At 45.5% G+C, this 19,019-nt stretch overlaps 1 protein-coding gene across 2 annotated transcripts in view; it reads right to left on the bottom strand.

Annotated features, from left to right (window-relative positions):
• The window catches only part of vps13b (vacuolar protein sorting 13 homolog B), a 312,159-nt gene that overhangs the window by 54,753 nt on the left and 238,387 nt on the right, over positions 1–19,019 (bottom strand). For both annotated transcript variants that reach the window (XM_030102906.1, XM_030102905.1), the window contains exons 39-41: positions 11,590–11,792; positions 10,150–10,366; positions 7,992–8,176 (exon numbers count right to left, since the gene is read on the bottom strand). In XM_030102906.1, the coding sequence (XP_029958766.1) occupies positions 7,992–8,176; positions 10,150–10,366; positions 11,590–11,792 (605 nt within the window). The remainder of the gene's footprint in view (positions 1–7,991; positions 8,177–10,149; positions 10,367–11,589; positions 11,793–19,019) is intronic.

Here is a 19,019-nt window from a genome sequence, read left to right as displayed (position 1 = left end):
AGCCAAAATTAACATAAATGTGTCTGCCGCTCCTGTGTGAACGAAACCAGGTTCTCGGGTTCCTCCTGGCCACCTGCACATTTCAGCTGCTGACGGATGAGAAGTGGCAGAGCGCTCTCAGAAGCACACCTGAGGAGTGCCAGGCAGGAAGGCCAGCGTGTGTTTCTGGTTGACGCTGTCGAGCAAGTGCATTTGGTAAGAATCCACTTGTTTACCGGAGGTTCGCCATTTACGGGATAATTACTGAACCTATGGAGCTGTCAGCAAGTGTGTGCAGAGGTATTGTGTTCCCAAAAATAAGTCTTGGCATTCCCATGCTGGAGTCGGTGCGGTTACAGAAGAACAGATGAGGTAACCCTAGCTTACATCATGAAATGTCACACAGGTTTTCCTGGAATCGACTCCTGATAATTGCACCTGACAGAGTTGTGCACCCGCAGCCTCGACGCCGAGCCACCGGAGCGGAAACTCTCTCCATCTCCTCGGAGAGTTCCTGGAGCTGCGTGGCTGAAACACCAGCGGTGTTCCTTTTTTCTTCACCTGTGACACCCTATACGTATGACGCCATGAGGAAATGGATATACAAGGTACAGAAATGGTACAGCGGAATACATTTGCATGGGTGAATGTGCGTCACGTTCCCTTTGACTTGCGTTTCTGGTCTCAGAGGAGAGGAGGAGATGAAATTGATAACCGACTCAGAAAAAGAAAGACCGAAATTAAATTCTTTGCCATGTAAAAAGCTTTGGCGCTTGTTTTTTTATTGGGGAGGGGGGCACCTGCGGATATGTCATATGGATTGTGTATATGTGTTCAGGAAAAAGCCGATATATAATTGATAATTGCATGTATGAAAGACAATCTGCATGTATACGTGTGTATACACAGGTGTGTGAGTGCGTGATGCAGTGTGGGCAGAGTCCATTTCCGCTGCCTGATTGTGTGTGTACCTTATCTGATAAACAACGTGTCGCCCTGAATAGCCGACATTCCCTCGGCTGGATGGGCCCAGTCTGTGTTTTCCTCTACCTCTCCATGACGCAGACCTGGCAGTGAGCTGACCGCGGGCAGAATACCGAGCAAACGCTAACGGAGATGGTATAGAAATGACTGAGTTGAAGTTACTTCCAGAGTAATATAACAGAAGAATGCACATTGTGAAGCTTGAGCTTCGAGCTTTTTTGGGTCAAATGTTCATGTTCTTACTACGTTAGCTTGGAAAACGGGACTGTTTACCCACAAGCAGCTGAAAGGTTGAAAACGATGTCATTTTCATGTTGGGCCACGAGCTGGAGCTCTTTGTTTTCATAATACAAACCACACACACACACGCTAGCAGAAACCAACAATACACTATAATACTAAAAAAACTACTGAGTCCAGGAGAATATGGACTGAAAGTCATGGCACTGTGGAGGAAAACATTGTTCTTATTGTCCACCAAGTTGTGCATGTGCAGAACAACTGTTTACTACAGTCATGTGTAGAAAGGTTCGATCTGTGGAACCGTTTTCAAAAGTTACGTTTTCACTGGCTCTGAGCCCCGCTGTCATGCAACAGGACATCCAACAGGCAACAGAAGTTTCCCATTTTCACTTGAAAGCCTTGTGTAAGTGGGGCCATGGTGTGCCTGCCCTGCGATGGACTGGCGGTTTGTCCACAGCGTCTCCTACCTTCACCTACAGTCTACTCAGATCGGTTTCCACAACCCCATTAAAACCCAGTTGGATCAAAATAATGAATCACAAGAACATTAATATTAAAGTGAATTGGAAACATTCTGTATATATAAACATTTTCTCCATTCCTGTCAATCCCCTCTGTTTGTTTCAAGTTCTTTTTTTTCCCTTAACAATCTTAGTTTCTCAAAATATCACCAAAAGACAGGAAAGCAAATGAAAAACATCAAGAAATTCCTCTGAGTTGCCATGACATACCCAGGTGCAATCAAGTGCAACTAAAGACTCCCTGAGCTCACGTGGAGGCCACTGCTGCTCACATCCACAGCCTTGTCTGCCATTACATTTATTAACAATATCAACACCGCCATTAGGTCTTCTGTTATTCCACTGATGCCTGAGTGTCTGAAAATTCCACTGCTAGCTACCTCTTATCAGCCGGCAGACAAATTGAATTGACATCGGCTTGAGCAAATGTTTATTCAGGAGATGTAATGAAAATTGCTCTGAAAATGACTCCCGCTATGCTGTCTCAGGTGGGCTCATATACGTTAACATTAATCAGTGTGGAAAATGAGAAATAAGGGCTAAGCTGAGATCTTCCCGCTCACTTTTTTTTTTTTGGATTGTTTTTCCTCCGTAACGCCAAACTTTTAGAAGGGGGAGCAGGAGTTTTTGTTGCATGAGGTGTAAAACCTCCAGATCAAATTAACCACATGGACAGTCTTTTATTTACACAGTGCATTAGCTGTGACTAATGCAGGGCTGCTTGAGCACTGTCCCACTGTAATAATAGTTATCTTGGCGAAAATACCATCTCACTCTCTCTGGTTCATCGCAGAGGAATACCCAACTGACTCCCCTCGGATCCAACCTCCACGCAAAAGGCAGCATATTTCAGCTAATTGGAGAAAACGAGTGGATCAATGAAAAACGGCTGCGTGGTGGGTGTGATGCTGACGGCGGGCCTGTGTTTCTAATAACACCAGTAATGACAGAAGAGTTAATGCAGGAGTGGTGCGACTGATGAAGGCTGTTGGTTCATGCCAGGTCACAGAGGAGCATTTTTTTATTTATTTATTTTTATTTCTTTAACGATATGGGTTGCAGGCCGGTGGGGCCGCAGTGGCAGAGCAGAGCCCTGCTGGGACTTGAAAGGCTATCCCACAATGCCATGCACGGAAAGCAACAGCAGTGCAGCAGATGGCGCGACGCTTGTCTGGAAAAGTCACAGCAACTTGTGCAGCTTCCTTTGGTCGATCACAGAAACATATTCAAATATTAGAAAAAAAGCAAATGTGGGCAACATGGATGGCGCACGGGAAGCGGGAATGATCGTATTTATTGAGTGCCAACAGCGATTTTAAACCTTCGGCTGTAACACGCTCTATCTGCTCCTGCTCCTGTTGAGCAGGGGTCAGAAGAGACGTCTCTGCGCTTCCTTGGTGTTTCTCAGGCTCAGAGGATGAGGGAAGGATTGATGGAAACACCTGCTTATGATTCAGGGAGAGAGAGAGAGAAAAAAAAAGACCACACAGTGGTGAGAAAGTCAGATGAGTCACCTTTTCCCGCCCCACTCTTGTTCATTCATGGCCGAGGAAGCCTTCAGGTGGGAAACTGGTGGATGCTCCTCCAGAGTGCTGTCACTGCGACAGCGCTCCCCCCCTTCCCACTGCGAGTAAAAACACCACGGGCAGCAATTTGACTTTGAGTAATGGAAGGAGGTTTGAATTCCCCCTCCGAGATACTGGAACCAGTTGGGAAACCACAACTATTTAAATGCAGGAAATCTTGATTTTATAAAATGTTAATATGATCTGCTCTGGGGACAGGAGAGCAGAGAGGCTCCCAGAGAGCACCACACCTCCCTGACCCCCCCCCTTCACTCCATGTATTCAGCAGGACGGGTGACGGAGGAGGAGGGTGACAGAAAGTAAGTGGATCGAGGAGAAGAGTGAAGGGGAGGAAAACCTCGTTCTGTTTTGTTTACGTGCGATCTGGCCCCGTCCACCTGCTACTACAAAAACACGACAGAGACGAACGGCCAGGGAGCTCAATGCTAACCATCGCTCTCCCTCTCTCTCTCCCTCTCTCTCTTTTTTTAACTTTACTTATTTCTTTTCTTTCCCTATGCCTCTCACTTTCCATTTCTCAAAATCTATCAGCCTCCATCTCCGCGTGGCCGCATGGTAATTTTAGAGGCCTGAGAAATTATGACTGCCTTCTCTCTCGTTCTGTCTCTCTCTCTGCACAGGCTTGATGTAAACTAAATGAAATTCCTTTGGAGCAGAAACGGAGCCATTACACTGTTTTGTATTTTTATGGCAGCATTTCCGTTCTCTGCTGGAATTTTTCTTTCTGGTCTTGGGAGGAATTAAAATAAGCAAAAAAAAAAAACAAAACAGAAAAGAAATCTAAGTGAGACTTTTGATGTTTTGTAAAAGAATAAGTGTAATCATTGAATCAAAAGGGCTGAAACCGGTCCAACGTGGGGCCATGATAATGTTGGCTAAAGACCAAAAAGTCCGATTGAACTCACCCCCATGAACCCAACCCCTCTGCTAACACACAACAGGCTTAAGGCGAAGTGTTCGGACAAAGTTATGAGGTAAGAAGGGGCTGAGCAGCATATCAGTGAGCAGATCCAATATCTTATAATTACTCAAAGTTCATAGCCATGATGAATACCTCTCCGGCCGTGTTGACCAAATGCATCAGAGGAGCTTTCAACAATGGATTTCGACCAATTTAACACAAACACTTCACAAGTGGTGTTTTTCATTAATGGGGCTCTTTGCTACACACTCACTTCTCTACCGGGCCAAGTGTCCCGTTACCAGCATGCGGATCTACATGGACGTCACCAAACAGCAGCAGAATGGGAGTCAGTGCTGACCTGCGGCTGCCCTATAGCATATAGTGAATAAATTGAGAAGGAGCTTTTCCTGTATGCTTGCAGCATCCTACTCCACAACAATAGATACATTCAGAGCAGAGGAGCTGAACAGTTTCATCAGTCTCATAAGATGATCTCTAAAAGACACAAGCTTTTCTTTTCAGCTGCATCAAAATCTGAATCCATAATACAGCTGAGGTTCAGCGTACATCATGATATACAGCAAAATACTGCTATAACAACATAATGTTAGGCAATAGTTGTTCATTTGTATCACTGAACACAAAGCAGAGGAGAAATGACCATTGAGTTTGGCCACGTTTCTCTCTGTAAACAGTTTGTAAAAGCATTCTGCAGGGCGGTTTTTTTCTACAACATGTTTCAGATCTGCTCCGATTCTTGTCTTTCAGTGTAATCCTAAAATGACTCTCGGGCTCCGAGGCGGAGCACAATATTATATCCAGGACTCTTTGTCTTTAAAGCGCAAAATAATACTTGATGACATTGGCTAAAGGATTGTTACAATTTTCCTGTAAATCTAGAACCAATTTGATTTTTTCCGATTGATACTGCACGATGGAAGAGTAGCATTTCTTTTGCTCAATACTGTGCATATTTTTTTTTTTATCATACTGGGGGTGGGGGGTTGCTCCAAAATTACCTGAAATTTGTCCAGTTCATAGAAAAGGGGTTGGTGGGCCAAAGTTATTAAAATCTTCTACAAAGTAGGTCGTGGCAAAAGCATAAAGTTTGATATTCGCCATAAACACAAAGTGGAGTGTAAGTAGACTGAACACGGTTCGATCACCATCAAACTTTATACATTGCATCAGAGTCTGTACCTGCGCACGACCATATGACAATAATGAACATCGGCAATAGCGCCACCTGCTGGAAACAGGAAGTGTTGTGGACATACTCCGATTTGGCTCAAATTTTAGACTTTTCATCAGACTCCTGCCTTGATGACAGTCCTGACAGTTGCGATGACCCTTTAAAGGCTGCTTGCCGCTTAAACTCACTGATGATCAGGAGGCTATATTCAACCTGTCTGAACCAGTGTGTGTTCACATTACAGCACATTAAAACAGCTGCAGTGCTCGGGGACACGCCCAGATGTGGTGGCTCATTAGTTCCATGTTTTCCTTTAAAACAGAAGTAATTCATGTTGCACAAATGTTTGGGCAATTTTCTTTGTTGTCAAAAACAATGGATCTTTTTTTCGATGCTTAACTTTTTTATTGTGCTTTCATGCAGACTCAACAGATACAGGGCTTAATCCCCACATAAAGTGGTTCCAGTTCCGCATGTGCGCTGGGAGCCTCCTCTTTTCACCACCATCCCCGTGGCAGCGCCATTACCTGATTACTTTTAACAGACTTGTCAGAGGAGACAGGAGCATGCCACATGACAGGAGGAGGGGAGCGGAAGATGTGGAAACCACATGTTCATCAACCACTGGATCCACCGCTCCTGCTGTCTCTGTCTCACACACACACACACACACATACACACGTACGCATACGCACACGTCTGCCGTCACAGGCATTAGCTTTAATTCACATACACAGATGTAAGCAGAGAAATGAGTGCACACACCCAATCAGCCCATGACATCCGATACGCCACGATCGACCGACTTATCTCCGTTTTGTTTTCAAATATTAGTGCATACGTGTGTGTTGAACGTGCACACACACGCACACAGGCATACGGTCAGCTTGTAACAATCTGGAATCTATGTCAGAAAGGATTCATCTGCCTCTCATTTCGTCAGCTGGTGAATAATCATCTTTCCCCCTTTGGGCTGGACGAAGTGTATTTTCACACAGATCCTCGCACACAGAGGCTTCTGTAAGCATTTTAAGCGCAGCAGAAGCACCACCTCCCTCTGTGACCATCCATCTCCATGCTCTTTGACTCTGCAGTATCGCTCACTCTCCTTTCCTGTTGCTATACTCCCATTAACCACCCTTTACTAATCCCGATTCAATCCATCACTGCGTCTCCCCGCAGCCCTCCTCCTCCTCCACGCCTGAGCTCCCTCTGTCCTCCGCTGTAACTCAATATGTGGCCAATCAGCCCCAGGCTTTGGAGTTCTGCTCATTACAGACTTTACAGCTGCGGGGCCTCGCTGGGAAGTCAAGACATCTGCAGCACCTTCCAATATGTGGGCTCTCCTGGGCCGGCACACACAAACACATTGCGGGAAACATCTGTACTATAGGTGGAATGATTGTGGGAGCCCATGAAAGAATGTAAGAGATAAAAGGAGGAGATGGAAAGAAAGGAGCTGCACATGGAAGCAAGACAGCCTCTGGAAAAGGTAAATTAAAGACTTTCCAATCAATATGTCAGCATGACATTTATCATGGTTTTCATTCTTTAACAGACGATGAATCAAAACAAATCCAAAACACTGTATTATTATTCATGTATTTCTACCTGAGTTGATAAACCTCTCACCTACTGTCATTTCAAGTTTCTGATCGAGACTTGCATCCTTTTTTGACAAACAGTAAAGAAATGATCAACTGCTCTGCAGCTGCTTTCCATATATACATGCACAATTGAATTTAAAACCACAATAACAATGGAGATTCGAAAAAAAGAAATCCAGACAAAGCACAGCTGCTTCAGTTGGGTTTGATTTTGCAGATGGGGTGACAAAAACAAGTTTGGCTTCAGCTGTTACCACAGATTCCATTCATGATCAAAAAACAAGGCTGCTCTTAAAAATCAATGCCATGTCATTCTAACAAAAACATGCATTTCTGTCTTCCACGGAAACTGGTGAGGTTTTGGAGAAAAGGACAAGGGGAAGAAAAGCCGTTAATGCACAGGTTTCCTCCAGTGACGGTAAGCTGCACTGCTGTGGTGGGGAGGCAGAATGAGTGATAGGAGGAAAAATGGGATGTCCTGTCCCCTGCTGAGGCCCTGAAGGCTCGGTAGCTGCTCTGTCCTGCCAAAATATAACCTCATCTGGGGCTGGAGACACCTGGCTATTCACACCAGAGCAGGCGAGATGACTTCCACAGCTGTCTGACCATGTATTACATGTTTGGAAGGACAGCAGGGGCCTGTGTCATTCAATAACATGTGGAGCATGGGAGTTCTCATGACTCATGTCAGGGGAATCAGTGGCAGTCGGCCCAGTTTGAGGAGTGTTTACTTCTCTCTCGGTGCAGGTGATGCAGACAGAGGAAAAGGGGATGTGTGGAGCCTCCTCTCATCTTGCTTCTTTTATTTCCTTTTTCTAGTAGCAGACAACTAAACATCCCAACACAACAGAAGCAATAAGCAGTTCCTAATGGCTCCGTGTTCCCTGGGACTTTGAGGAGAGAACGCAGGCGCATGATAAGAAGAGACAGGGAACCTGGAAAATGGATTTCTGCTTACTGTGTGCGCATTCCTACCTGCAGGACATCTCCCAGGTCCGCGGTGCTGATCTCAGGGTCTTCTGTGGTGTTGAAAGGGACGGGAGTGATCCGAACAAAGGTGAGGACCCGCGGCTCGGGGTATCTCCACAGCATGACCCCCGGACTGTCCTCCGTCTCACTGTAAAACACCACCTCATGGGGGGCCGGCAGTCTGCGTGAAGCTGCAATAAGGAAAACTGAGTTTAACTGCCAGTTAGACCTGCCTGCCTCAATCAGCCACAGAACTTGACAACAGCGATGAAATGTAACTGGGTCGGCTGTTTGGAGAGGATGAAGTTGAGTGGGAAAGTTCCTGTGTGCTGCTCAGGAGACTTTTGTGATAGCACCAACAACTTAAATGTTGAATATTTTCATAATGGAGATTGAGTTTTAAGTTTGAAAGTATTTCTGTAAGGTGTTGAGGAAACACAAGAGTGGAAATACTGAAAAACATTGTGAAAATACAACACCTCCACCCAATAAAATCAAATAAGAAGGGCTCAGAAATATGGAAATAGGGCAAAAAGAGATGCTTCAACTGTTCAAAATCCACCTGTTGCAAATAAACTGCAGTGGAATTCATCTTTGGTGTAACATTTCTTTAGGATTAATTGTATTTTGGATGTCAAAAACAATATCTCTGAAAAATCTGAGTGGATTTTTCCAAAATTCCCATGAGACAGTCTGCATAAACACAGTGGTTTGAGGAAACTTTTTTTTCCCCCCATCGGGTGGACAGCTTTTCAGTGAAGCAAGCTCCTGAAAAATCAGCTTAAGTTCCCAAGTGGTGTTCGATTCGCGTTGTGGCGGCAGTTTGGGATTCAAGTCCTTTTGCAAAATTGTTTATTTGTGAAAAACATTTGAGCAAAGAACTGCTGCTTGGTGTGGCCCCAAGTGGTTCGAACAAAATCACTTTTTTTTTGTTTTTGCGGCGAACACATTACTAGTGGCAGAAAATTCTATCTGTGGCTCTTTGTAATTTTCCTTTTAAGCTGAGCAGTGAGCTTTGGTCCTGCAGGATTATAGTATATTGTTTTTCGGGAAAAATGGGTGTCTGAAGGGAAAAAACAGACACTGTCAACACGTTTGGCTTTCTTTTGTATTGAAAAAATAAGACACAGGCTCCTTTCTCGCCAAGCATCTTTCAGTTACTCTTCTATCCGTCTATCCCATCCATCTCCATGTCAGGCCCTGGGGGAAGCCACTCTGTGTACTCTGGGGTACAGAGCGAGAGAGAACGCTCCGGTTCGCTCTGCCAGCCAACAACATGTTGCAGACAGACTGTCCTCTTTGTCCCAGTTCACTACTGTACGCTCTCCTGCATCAGCCAGAGTATTAAATGCATCAAAGACCAGTGGAACAGTGCAACAAACAAAGGCTCAACCACAGCTGACAGAGTGGACGGCTGGTCCGCAGCCAGGGAGAAGTTTGATCCTCTGTGTATAATGTTGCTGTGAGTGTCTGAGTGTGTGCACACAAAGGACAGTGCACACAAAGCACAGAGGAGGGGGAATAAACACGGAGTTACCCGGAGTGGAAACAGGCAGACATGTCCGACGAAACGACTGCTCACAAAAAGCTTTGATCTGCCTTTGATTCAAGCCGATGTGTATCTTCGGTGACATCTCACTCTGCCACAAAGGTTGCTGGTTGGAGTTTGGACAACACAGTCATACAAATTCATGAATGCTCGACCACGGTTACTCTCTTTTACCACAGACTGAATCCTGTCAAGGAACCGGGTGAAACGTCTGAGCAGGTCTCTGTGGCGCTGCTGGAAATACTCCCACAGTAAAAACCAGCTCCACTAAGTGATGCTGTCACATTAAACACCGGTTTGGCTCCTGCACCTTTAAAGTGATGGATGCTCCACCTCTCACAGTTTCTGACTCGATGCCATCGTCCTTTTTTCATAGGTAGTGTCAGACTGGTATGGGTACAATGCAAACCATATATCATCTCTTATGAGATCAACACACTCTGGAATAACCATGTTGTCATATCCTGGATCTGGGAGGCCAGTGAGCTGCATGTTTTATGTCTCCCTGCTCTCCACCGCAATATAATGAATGCATCCTCATCAAGCTCTCTGGAAAGCCTGTTGAGTGTTTCAGCAGGCCCAAGTGGACAACACTACACAAGGATAAACATTTACCTGAGTCCTGGATGTACTGGAAGTGTCCTGTCCGCAAGTCGTCTGAGCTGTGCTCGGTGCGAGGAGAGGGGGAGCCTGGAGAAGGAGGCGGCTGGCTGTGAAAGGCCTTTCCCTTTGAGCTGCTCTCAGCCCAGTCCGCCATCTGAAGGCTGACGTAGGCACGGAGGTGCTCCTCCACCAGCTTCAAGCAGTTCAGGTGTTCCTGGCCCCAAAACACCTGAGAGACAGAGCGAGAGAGAGGGGGAGGAACTGTCAGGAATCAGACTGGAATAAAGGATTTGTTGGGGGAGTCAAAACCCCAACACAAAGAGAGAAGGGAGACAAAAATATGAATAGGAAAAGCTACCAAACAATCTGTTCCAAAACAGGAAGAAAAGCAATCGGGGTTACCCTCGACATCACCAGTTCACAACCTCGCGAGTATTACCTAATACAACCTTCACATCCTCCTCACTTACCAGCGGCATTCCCCTTCCCCTGCTCCATCAAAGACCGTCTGCCTGGGGTTTGGACCCAGGACCAGGAATCTCTGAGTCAAAAGCTCTTCACACATGGAGCTGCCTGCCTGCCTGCTCGCTGCTCACTAGCTTGCTCTGGTGGGTTATGACTAAACTCTGAAAACAGGAAAATTTGGGGATTTTTTTTTTTTTTTCCCCCCAAAGTTTTTGGAAAGTGAGCACGAGAAGAGGGAATCGGAAGGAATTCCGGTGGTTTCTGTGCGGCACTTGATTAAAACACCACAAACGCCAATATTTGCAGAGGGGAAATGTATGATTACGTATTAAGTGTTGAGTTGCAAGTGATGTTTCTTTTAATGGGCACGCAATAAAAGCATTAAAGGAACCATTGAAGGGGGGTGGAATGGGGATCCCCAGAAGGAAGTAATGTGGAATAATACATTAGTAATAATATGTTCGGTTAGTCACATTGAAAAAGGGACTTTTCAGTGTGGATATTATGTAACTTCTCACAGGAAAAAAAGCACACATAAGATATAACCCCCCCACCCTAAAAATAGATTTATAATATTCCACCACTTAACCAGCAGATGTGACTCAAATCTACAGAGGAATTACAGCATGCATTTTCTGCTGTCATCGCTTGCCTCTGAAGAGGACAGAAGCAGAATGGAAGAGGAACAGCAGATGTAAGGGGGCTGTCGAGGGTGTGATGAGCTGTGCTTGTGGGTGTCAGCTTATGAATACTGTTATGCTCTAATTTGGAAACTGAGGACAATTCAGCTGATGTTTTATTGGGAAGCAGCATCCGCTCAGGAGGGTCCACGTCTGAATGAACTGTGCAAAAACTGTCGTTGAGCGAGATATTCTCTTCCGACCAGGTGTAGAGGTGCTGATCTGACTCTGACCTGGATTACAAAATAAACTGCAGCTGTGCTGGGCGATGACTCCCATTCAGGGTGTGAATCATAGGCATACACACCTGCAGCAGGCCTCCCTTAAGGTCCAGCAGCAGCTTGGGGGGGCCGGGCTCAGGTCCGGGGCTGCCGCTGTGTCGACACCATCGAGCCTCCAGGGAGCTGCTGCAGGAGAACGGCCCCAGCAGGACACGGCTCCGGTCCTTCAGGCCCGTTTTCACCAGCATGTCGTTCAGCTCCAGCAGCACGGAGGCGGACTGAACCGCATCTGGGAACCGAGACAGATGAGTAATCAGCGATGAAACCTCCAAGGAAATCTAAAAAACAACTGGATTATAGCAAATATAATCCATGAGAAGGAGAAATAAACTGACGGGACGAGAGAAGATTGATGCAAGTCGAACAAAAGAAATTAAAACACATTGATGGGTCATCCTCAAACTTCTCCAAAGATCACAAGGACATCAACCACATCTATTATGATTTATAAAACCACACTGATATATTTAGTGTAAATTAGGGGTGTCAGAAACATTGTACTTCAGGGGCTACATGCAGTCCAACTTCACTCTCCCTCTGTCAGGATGACGAATAATAACCTTTAAGTCGGCTAAACCAGGCTGTACCATGATCAGCTGGATCAGCTCCAACGCTTAGTGACCTGGAGTTGGGTAAAGCAGTGGAGGAGATGGGTTGGGTGATGCACCCCAGCTCGAGCTCCCACTCGAAGGAGATTTTCAAATCCATCTTTCATGCCCAACCTCCAGATCCAATCCAACTCTCTGGTTTGCCTTTATTGATCAAGTGCCTCTGGCCTGCCTGCCTCTCAGAGATTTGCTCATCAGTGTGTAGCGAGAACACCACGTTCCTAACAATGAGGAGAGATTTGCTGCAGTCATTTCAGAATGTACAGCCAAACTAGAAACGTCTCCCTCTGTGCAGAGTTCACCTTGTCATTTATTTCTGAGCCTCGCTCTTTCAATCCAGTATTTCTGTCACATCATTTTAGCTAAAACGAATGACGACCATAGCCTTTTTATTCCCCTCTGGGCTGACACTTTTTCTATGCGCAACGTCCAGAAACTCAGATGTTAGGGATTATTTTTAGACAAAAGATATATTTTTTTAAAACTTTAATAACTTTTATATCCAAAAGTGTTTTTGATCATTCTTGAATACCTGACATGGGCTTTATTTACATCTGCTGAGCATTTCTTTGCCTTAAAAAAAAACTCATGATTTGTCATTTCAAAAACAGAGTATATATGAGTATATGTGGGATGAGGAGGTAATAACACGAGTCGTGATGCTTGTGGGTCTTTAGGGTATTTTAGGATCACTGTTTTAACCTGTGAAAGAGTCAAACTCAGTGCTTCTGACATCTGAAAGGTTGAGCAGATAGACTGATGGTGAGAAAACCCTGACCTGACCCAGAAGGCAGCCAAACACCCACTCACCCCGAAACAATCAAAAGCAGCAAAAGAAGCCAAACTTTAACAAGAAGGAAACCTTGAAACCTCCTCTGTCTTTTCCATGAGAACCGAGATGTGTCACTGTGGTCCCATGCTGTTCTCAGCTCGACTGCCTGCTCCTCTAACTCAGCAGATTGAAGCCCCCTCGACTTGTTGCTGACATGGGAGAACTGCTCTGGTTGATTTGGTCTGGTTGCTGCAGCAGCAGCGGTCCGTTTGGAAACCTCGGCACTACATGACTAATAATATCCTGAGAAACACTTATTTAAACTTGACTGAAATCTACAAGTTCTCAGACTGCTGGGGAAACGATGGAAGCAGCGCAACTATTTGAGCATCTGATTGTATACACAATCTGCGACTGCAACTCCATTGTATTTACATCACATTCAAATAAGTGAGGTTTAAAATGTCAACAATGAGACACGAGACAAATCGTCTAATGATGAGTCAACATAAAGCAGTCTGAGGCATTATGAAACACAATGACAGGACGAGTGTGGGTTTTCTCAGGCTTCTTCCCACAAGTCAATATGGATCATCTTTTATTAACCAAACTGCGGCTTTAGATGGTCTGTGAGTGGAAATGAATGCGGGTGATTGTGTCTCTCACGCAGTTCGACCTGTGATGAACCTCTCCAGAGTGCAGCCTGCTTTTCGCTCCATGTTGGATGAGAACAGTCTGGATACAGCATGAAGAGACCGTCAAACCCAGTTCACTTTCAGATCATCTCACTGCAGGACAGTTCAGGTGAAATCCCGCCAGGCTTTATGAGCAGCCTGGGAGGGCTCGGGAGTTAAAATGAAAAAGGTTTCACCTGTCACTCACTGAGCAGGTTCTAATAATTTACACCTCATCTAGAGCGATTGATTTAAATTTAATGGATTTCACAGTGTTTATTTAAACTTGTGACTGTTTGAGTTTCTAATTTATCTAAATTATGGCAGCAAATATAAAATTTAAGCTTAATGTGCGATTTGTCAACTTCAGGCACCGCTTGATAAATTTGATCATTTAAATACATGAGAAATGAAAACAAGAGTCGTTTCTTGGCATGTATTTAGTCTGGCACTTTACTGCGCCGTGCATGATCCCTGTCATTGCTTTGGAGACATCGGCAAACTTGAGACCCGCATTTCATCCATAGTAACTGGGACCAAGGAAACCAAATTTCCATGTCAGTGGTCGGAGGATACACTGGCTTCCCAGAGGCCGAGGTTCACGTGAGGTAAAGCAGAATGGATGGGGTTCGAGGGGAGGGATGAAAAGGCGCATGAAGGGACTGCGGAGCGAGCTGATGAATGAGGAGACGGACAGATATGAATGCGAACGCTGGGAGCGGGTGTGAGAGAGAAAGTGGGCTACGATATGACGGAGGTATGACACACAAGAGAACTGACTGAGGAACATCTCATTCAACGTTACCGTTCAATAACACAGAGGGGAATGCAATGGAAACGCAGCCTGTCCTGCACTCTGGCGCTTTGGGGAAATATTAGCCTGGAATGAGTCATTTCTCTCAGGAAAGACACTATTGATATAAGTTGGCAGTTTACCTGCTAATATCTTGCAGCGTTGCCGCGTGGACAGAGCTGTTAGATATTACTTACCGAGCTGTGGACATCGCGTTTATTTTTATGACCACGATTTATTAGACAGCATGCGGGAACTCCCAAACGGGCTTGTTAAACGGAGAATCTTTCGCAAACACACATAAAACGCACGTTTCAAATCGAGAGCAGATACGGGGACGCTCATAGAGAAGGGAGCACTCCCACGCCTGCGTACACACAGACTACGCACCACCGCACACCTGCATGAAGAAGTGGAAACTAAGTGAAATGCACAGAGACGACACGGAGGTGTCGTCTTCGTCTGACTCGCCGTGCGTCAGTAGCAGCCTGGCCGACCGCAGCATCCTGCTGCCTAAGTCAGCAGCAGTAATCAGACTAATTGGGAGTGGTTTTAATGAGGGGAATCCCTTCCTTTCCTCACCCCGTACTTCCTGACTGGCTGAAAATGCGTCAGAAGCACATTTCTCCAGCGTCGCCTTTGCCCTGTGTAACTATGTTACCGCTGCGTCGGTCGGTCTCCTGAGAGGTTTTAGCAGACGGCCCAAAGACATTACAGCGCTCAGCTGTGAAGTCCTGCCATAAGCAGGGAGGAGTAGAAGGGGGAAAAAAAAAGAGAGAGAGCTGAGAAAATATGGGAAGATGGGAAGATGAGGCAGTAGTACCACTGTTCCAACTGACTACTTCAGAAACAAGAGGAGTCGTGTGAAAGCACGACATATTACTTTGATGCTCCTAACATCTGCACAGACTTATGGACATTACTGAAACGGTCCGAGATGCGTCCTGGATCGCTCCTCTGCGCAGTATCTGTGCAGACTTTCACATTCAGCATGTGTGTTCAATTCAAGCCTCGTTTATATTTTGAAGAAAAATCTGAACCCTATCTTGGTGAAGGCAAATTTTAAAGCATGGGTGTCAAACATAAGGCCCGTGGGCCAAAATCAGAACGCAGGAGGCCCCAATGCGGTCCCTAAAACCACCAAGAAAATTGTGAAGAAACTTTTACTAAAATAAGGCCAGTCCGTGAACATTTATCAGTGACGCATAATCATTCATTCCTTTAAGGTTGTTTGCTTATTATAGTGCATGCGTGAAAAAAGAGACAAATAAGGTCAAAGTGGCCTTTTCGTCTTTCGTCCTGTCAACTCAGCAGGTCCACAGCACTCAAACACTTCAGGAGTTTATACACAACCAAGCTTAGCAGGTCAGGACTCTTTCAGTGTTTGATTTTTAATTCCAAAACAGCTTGGCCAGCATGGATAGCTGGTCAACGCTGAATTTGTAGGTCACGGTGACGTTAACTTTTGGCCCTGAAAATCGAAACTCAATTTTTCTTCCACATCTGCAGAATATTTTTCAAAAGAATTTTACAGATTTGAGTATTAATAGGAACTGGATGAACGGCTTGAATTTATCATGGTTGCTGGACAGAAGCATGAAACATAAGAGAAAAAAAAAAAAGCAATAGAGACTGGGTTACTGGGACCTTGGTAAGGAGTGCAATGGTGCATTTTTCCAAAAAGCAAAACAAAAAAACACACAGGATGATTTAGTCCGTCAGTGACTGGCTGAGTTACAGTAATGAAAGTCTGCTAAAATAATGAACAATTACACTGAGAATGAACTTTGGCCACCAAGACATCTGCACAGAGTAACTTACACCTGCATACCTCATGTTGTCAAGGTAGGCTGCCAGTAAACGAGTAAACACGCGCGTATCAGCTGCAGGCTAATGCAAAACCTATGACACTCGAGGAACTATGTGGGTGGTGGAAACGGGGCGGATGGAAATCCTCCTAAAGTGAAATACATCTCTGGCAAACACCCGGCTGAGATTAGATAGGATCGGAGACTGTGATTTACCATGTCGGTTTCTCCCTGGCAGCCGTTATCTGACCACTGCCTGGCTGATTTATATCCTCCACCGTACTGGTATCAATTAGAAGAAAACCTAAAGGAGTCATTACATAACAAGTGAAGCCCTCCGAAGACCTTCTGGGTTGCTAAGAGTAATAGGAGTAATATACTGTCACTCACCACAGAAAAAGGCTATTCACTCGCCACAAGACCACTATAGGACACCAGAGGAAACTGGTTTAGGCGCAGAGCAGGAAACTGTGGATCATCCCGGCCATTTCTCAACGTGTAACACAGAAACTGATGAGTGGTGATGAGTTACATATGGGAGAAGTGACAGCTGCACAACATAAACAAATATTCTCTCAGGCAGGTATGCGTGCTCGCTTCCTGCAATTCAACTGGACTGAACCTGATATCCTCACGGGGAGCGACAGAAAACTGAAGATAACGCTGGACTCTTTCTCTCAGGTTTTCTACTCTCTACCCTTCAGTAAACCACCCTGAGCCTGTTGGACTCTCACAAATTATCAGCTTTTGGGTCAGGTTAGGGCCGTCTCAGTTCGGATAGCTTCAGGCTTGGTTTGGTCTGTGAGTGTGTATTCTTCATCGTCTGTTCATAAGAATGTCCGCGTACCCACCATTACTAATGTTAGTAGCGTTCTGTTCTCTGCACGCATGTCTATTGTTATTTCCATGATCGAAACAACCAACAGTACCAACTCCGGGCCTTGCATGCTTGTTTTCAGCCTCGCTGGCATTTCCGCAGAAATGAACATAGTTTTCAAAACGCTGCTGTGTAAATGCGAAACTTTTCTGAAACAAAAAACACAAAAACGATGTGTTTTCACTTGGAGTGGTGTTGCGTCGTCAAGGCCTGAGGAGTTCACATTCAGCTTTTTGATGCTTTCTACAATATGCTGACTTTTCACAGGCCAAACAACTAATTAGTTTTTAAGAAAATCATCATAACATTGCACACAACTTCTTATTTTTAACCATGTTTTAGCTTAAAAGTTTCCACAAGGCTCAATGCCAAGAGCTGCTGACAGGCAGCTGCACAAAACCCATGAGAGCACGTTTCTCTCAGATGTAGAAGGAAATCATTCTTCTAGCTTTATACAGCTCATCCTTACGATCAGCTATATACACTATAACACACATTACAGAGACGTGTGCACTAACAAAAGCCAGAACAAATGTTTCCCTCATGCTTGTGACAAATCAGCGCTATTACTGCTTTACCAACCATGTATTAGTTGTGTTCACAGTGGGGAGACTGCTTCCAAATACGAGGCTTGTTTTGACTTAGCTCGGCTCTGCTTGTTCCTGACCGCCGAAACAGAAATAACATGATAAATGGAAGTGAGGGGCTTTCTCATGGCAGAGTAAACAATCTGACAAGACTGCCATTCAACAACTATCTGAGAAATCACAATAAAATGGTGGGAAAGAAAAGAGGGGGCGTAAATAAATAGTTGGGCGGCTGCACTGTGTTCCCCAAAAAGAGCCTTTCCTCCACAAACGTTGAGGAGTAAATCACCGTGAAGAAGCAGGGGGTCCACAGAAGCAGGATAGCGAGGAGAAGGCTTTGCACGTGTGTATGTTGTCTGCATATAATAGAAGTCTGCAATAACAACATGGTCTGCTGGTGTGTGTGTGTGTTTGTCAGAAAGCAGGGGCACTCTCTGGGCAATCTGACAGAGAGCTGAGAGATTAGGGAGGGTCTTGTTTCATGGACCCTGAGACATCTGTTCTCTCTCTTTTGCCCGCCTCCCTCCTCTCTCCCACTGAACTATAAATGCCCCACTACCTTGGGGAGTGGTGAGCTGCGGACGGAGGGAGGAATGTGGGGCTTCCACTTGCTTTTCATTAACACAGGATCTGGTAACACACCTCACTGTCAACCTAATCCCCTCACTCTCCATCTTGTCCCCTGGCAGAGTGGGGGTGGCTGCCATGACCAGGTATGGAGCCCCAGATGTTGAAGAAGAGGGGGTGGATGACAGCTATGGATGTACGGTGATGAAGGCAGGGCAGGATGGGTAGGGAGAGCGCTTACTGCTGGCGCATGTGTTCAGTTTCTCCTTCTGTTCTACATTACTGCGTATCTCCTTTCCTTCACTGCCTCCTCCGTCTTTCTCCCGCGTTACTGTTTTTTGTTAAACCTCAGACGCCCCGTGTCTTGTTTGGACTTAGGAAATCAGTAGTTTTTACTTTGCGTCACATTTTCTTTCCCTCTTGCACTTCTCTCTCTACATCCCCCTTCAAGTCCAGAGCAACTTGTTTGAATCGCGTCACTTTGCCGTGTTTCCTCGAGGTCTGCTCAGGATCTGCTCCATCAGTCTCGGCACAGCAGCAACAGTAGTGATCCATACTGTACTGCTACGCTCTCCTGCCTCACATCTCTCATGTTCGGCCTCCCCCAGGGGGGCGATTCCTGCTGACTGATTGTGGCAGCTCAAAGGCTCAACCTTTACAGGACGGCGATCCTAACCTTTATCTTTCGGAAAATTCCAAAGGATCCTTTTCCCGAGCTGCAGAGCGAGGGCCCGAGTGGTGAGTGATGGAGGCGGCGCAGTGAAGGCTAA

This window comes from Salarias fasciatus, chromosome 11, assembly GCF_902148845.1.
Source record: "Salarias fasciatus chromosome 11, fSalaFa1.1, whole genome shotgun sequence".
Lineage (NCBI taxonomy): Eukaryota > Metazoa > Chordata > Actinopteri > Blenniiformes > Blenniidae > Salarias > Salarias fasciatus.
Note: the sequence above shows the minus strand (reverse complement) of the source record. Positions and strands in the feature narration are given on the sequence as shown.